Here is a 3,018-nt window from a genome sequence, read left to right as displayed (position 1 = left end):
TGATACAGGCAACATCAGCATGTGTTAGCGCTTACTCAGCAATTACCAATGAATCGCTGTGGTCTGTAGACGAGAAACCCACAGATCTGATGATGGGTTCGGAGGAAATGCTATTGTCTAATGCTGAGGACCGTTACCAGGGTCTCCAAAGGGTGGAATATAACCTGGTCCACACATCACAAACAGGTTGACCCACACAACTAGCCCAATTAACGCTATTAGCTCCTTAGGTTAGCGCAGGACGACTACCAAACGACACAGAGCCGGCACAATCAGAGGCGTATCAGTGACCTTCCGGGGGAGGTGCCCCGCCCCGGCCACTATAAAAGGGAAAGTGCCGACGGACTGTCATCACTCCCCAGCTGACCAGCTCCAGTCACACACACCGGCTCCCAACCAACAGAATGAAGGCCTTCATTGTCGCCGCCCTCCTGGCCGTCGCTGCCGCCGACAAGCTGCCCGCTGCCTACAGGACTCCGGTTGCCTACAGGGCCCCGGCTGCCTACGAGGCCCCGGCTGCCTACAAGGAGCCCGAGTACGAGCCGTCCCCGTACGCGTTCGACTACTCGGTCAGCGACTACGAGACGGGCTCCAAGTTTGCCGCCAACGAGAACAGCGACGGCAAGCAGACGTCCGGCTACTACACGGTGGCTCTGCCCGACGGCCGCATCCAGACGGTCAAGTACACCGTCGACGACTACGCCGGCTACAACGCCGAGGTCACGTACGAGGGCGAGGCCCAGTACCCCGAGGAGCCCGTCTACAAGGCCGCTCCGGCTCCGGCTCCCGTCTACAAGGCTGCTCCCGTCTACCAGGAGCCTGAGCAGGAGCCCATCTACGCCTACCGCCCCGTCCAGAAGTACAACAACTAAGTCGTCTCCATGATCTCAGTTTACGTGCTCCCACTTTTTGATATATGCTTGCTATTGGTGATGCTGGCGTGATTAATTTGATAGCATTTTGCTACCATTTAATATTGTTTATTGTTCCAATGTTTGCCCGTATGTAAAAAATAAATTATGAACCTATGTTATGCACACGTTTGCATTGTTACCGAGCCACTGCTTCGGTTATTGCGTGTCGATAACCAAAACATGCGTAGGGGAGAGTGGGGTGGGTTGTATCAGTTTTTACTCCGAGACCCATAACCTCGTAACTATCCGTGATAAACTCATTATTTCCATACCATCCCCTTCCAATTGATTCTTCTGTTTTTTTTTGTGCAAAGTAACTTTTCCGCTACCTCTACCAGTTTTTCTTCCACGGTCTGCCGAATAGAACAATGTTTTTGATACAACTTGCCCCATGGCTTGGGTTGGGTGAGTTGTATCACATGGTGGGGTAGGGTAGCCTGGGGCAAGACGCCCCAGATAATTTATTTTGCTACATTACTTCTGTCCCACATCACCTGGAAGGCTAAATTTGTGCTCAATGCGTTCTTTGAACATTTTACTTCAAATTCCACCCCTCAAATTCATTCACTTATGATCGGACTCCTAGCTAGGAAGTGATTTGTGAAGCAACTGCAAATGGGGCATTTTGCCCCAACCCCAGGGCAAAACGCCCCACGGCCTGGGGCAAGAAGCCCCATACTCTAGATCAAAGATTAAACATGCTAGTTGACTTAAATCTTATATGAGAGGTCTGTTAGACCTTGGGAAGCACGGCACTGAAGTTAGCTCCTTCCATCCTATCAGGTGTTCAGCTATGACACTATTGTATGAGCAGGTTTTTCACCTGCCTCATAAGGCCAAATAATAAATTATTGCAATGGAAATTTTAACAAAATACTTCCTTAACCATCCAGTTGCTGAGAAAAGTACATATAAATGCATAGAAACTTACTGTTAGCCAGCTACCAAACATTAGGAAGTGGGTAGTCCGAACAACACATGAGGTAAAACGCCCCATGGGGCGTTTTGCCCCGCGACCTACTGGGGCGTTTTACCCCATCGCGTAGTTCGGTCAGAGAACAACGCCTTGCACTCCAGCAAGGCATAATTCAACACGAACCAACCCGGCATTATAAGCGTTAGATAAAGTTGTTCAAAATACATAAAAGTCGTTAACCTGACGTGGACCATAAAAGAACGCCATGATGCATAAGCTGACAACAAAACATAAAAATCACTCCAAAAACACATTTTTGGCTATATCTCCCTAAAGAGTCATCACAATTTCTTTCCAGTCTGCTCATATAATGATCATATAGTGCACGTTTTATAGAAGAGATGATGTGTCTCCAGAACCTTGCCAGTTCCGAGAAACATCGGTGAGGCGTTTTACCTCGGCGGGGCGACTTGCCCCGGTCTACCCTAATTTGTATCACTATTTCACGTTTCAGGGAGTGTGCTTGCTACTGGTTTTGAACATAACAACAACATTAAATGGGGTTAATACAATGTATAGGTATGCTCAAAGGCTTCACTTTTATTAGACCAAACTTAGGTCAATGCAATCCGAACGAAACATCAACTAGACGCAAAAGTGGCCCGTTAAGAGCAAAGAAGCCAACACATTGTGCCGAAATGGAACGAGCATTGACTAGCTACCTACAAACGCGAGCCAGGGCTTAGCTTTCCCGATCAAAAGCAGCATACCCATACATACATACATACATACATACATGCTACAACATACCCCACCCGGCTCTGATACAACATGTACCTAGCCGCCATCTTGGAAAAAACATCTTCGTGCTAAAAAACAGCGGACAGCTGGAGAAATCCGTTTTCACTCACGCAGCCTTAGAACCTACCTCACCACCGCTACGGAGATCTTTCAAATTCGTGCACATCTTAATGTCCAAAACACACATTTTCTTGCAACTTATTTTTTTAGAATGACATTAAAAAAAAAACATAAAATCGGCTCTCACCTCGAGACGCGTCCACTCAGCCACAAGACAGAACAGGGAAAGATGGCGCCCGGAAAACCTCGTCGGCTGGTCGTGTCACGAGCGCCATCCATTGGATAAGTTTGGCACAATTCGCCCTGATACAACTTGGACATGATACA

General features: G+C 47.9%; 1 protein-coding gene across 1 annotated transcript; it reads left to right on the top strand.

The window, feature by feature from the left end:
• Positions 1–273: 273 nt before the first annotated feature.
• On the top strand, positions 274–1,036 carry LOC122382906 (cuticle protein 7-like). The gene has a single exon (XM_043368835.1). The coding sequence runs from the start codon at positions 405–407 to the stop codon at positions 870–872; it is 468 nt and encodes a 155-aa protein (XP_043224770.1). The 5' UTR covers positions 274–404; the 3' UTR covers positions 873–1,036.
• The last annotated feature ends 1,982 nt before the right edge of the window (positions 1,037–3,018 follow it).

The sequence above is a fragment of the Amphibalanus amphitrite genome, unplaced genomic scaffold (assembly GCF_019059575.1).
Source record: "Amphibalanus amphitrite isolate SeventyFive unplaced genomic scaffold, NRLGWU_Aamphi_draft 000012F_arrow, whole genome shotgun sequence".
In the NCBI taxonomy this organism is placed as follows: domain Eukaryota; kingdom Metazoa; phylum Arthropoda; class Thecostraca; order Balanomorpha; family Balanidae; genus Amphibalanus; species Amphibalanus amphitrite.
Note: the sequence above shows the minus strand (reverse complement) of the source record. Positions and strands in the feature narration are given on the sequence as shown.

Excerpts from the sequence above, each read along its gene's own strand:
- LOC122382906 (XM_043368835.1), top strand. The coding sequence starts at position 405 with ATGAAGGCCTTCATTGTCGCCGCCCTCCTGGCCGTCGCTGCCGCCGAC.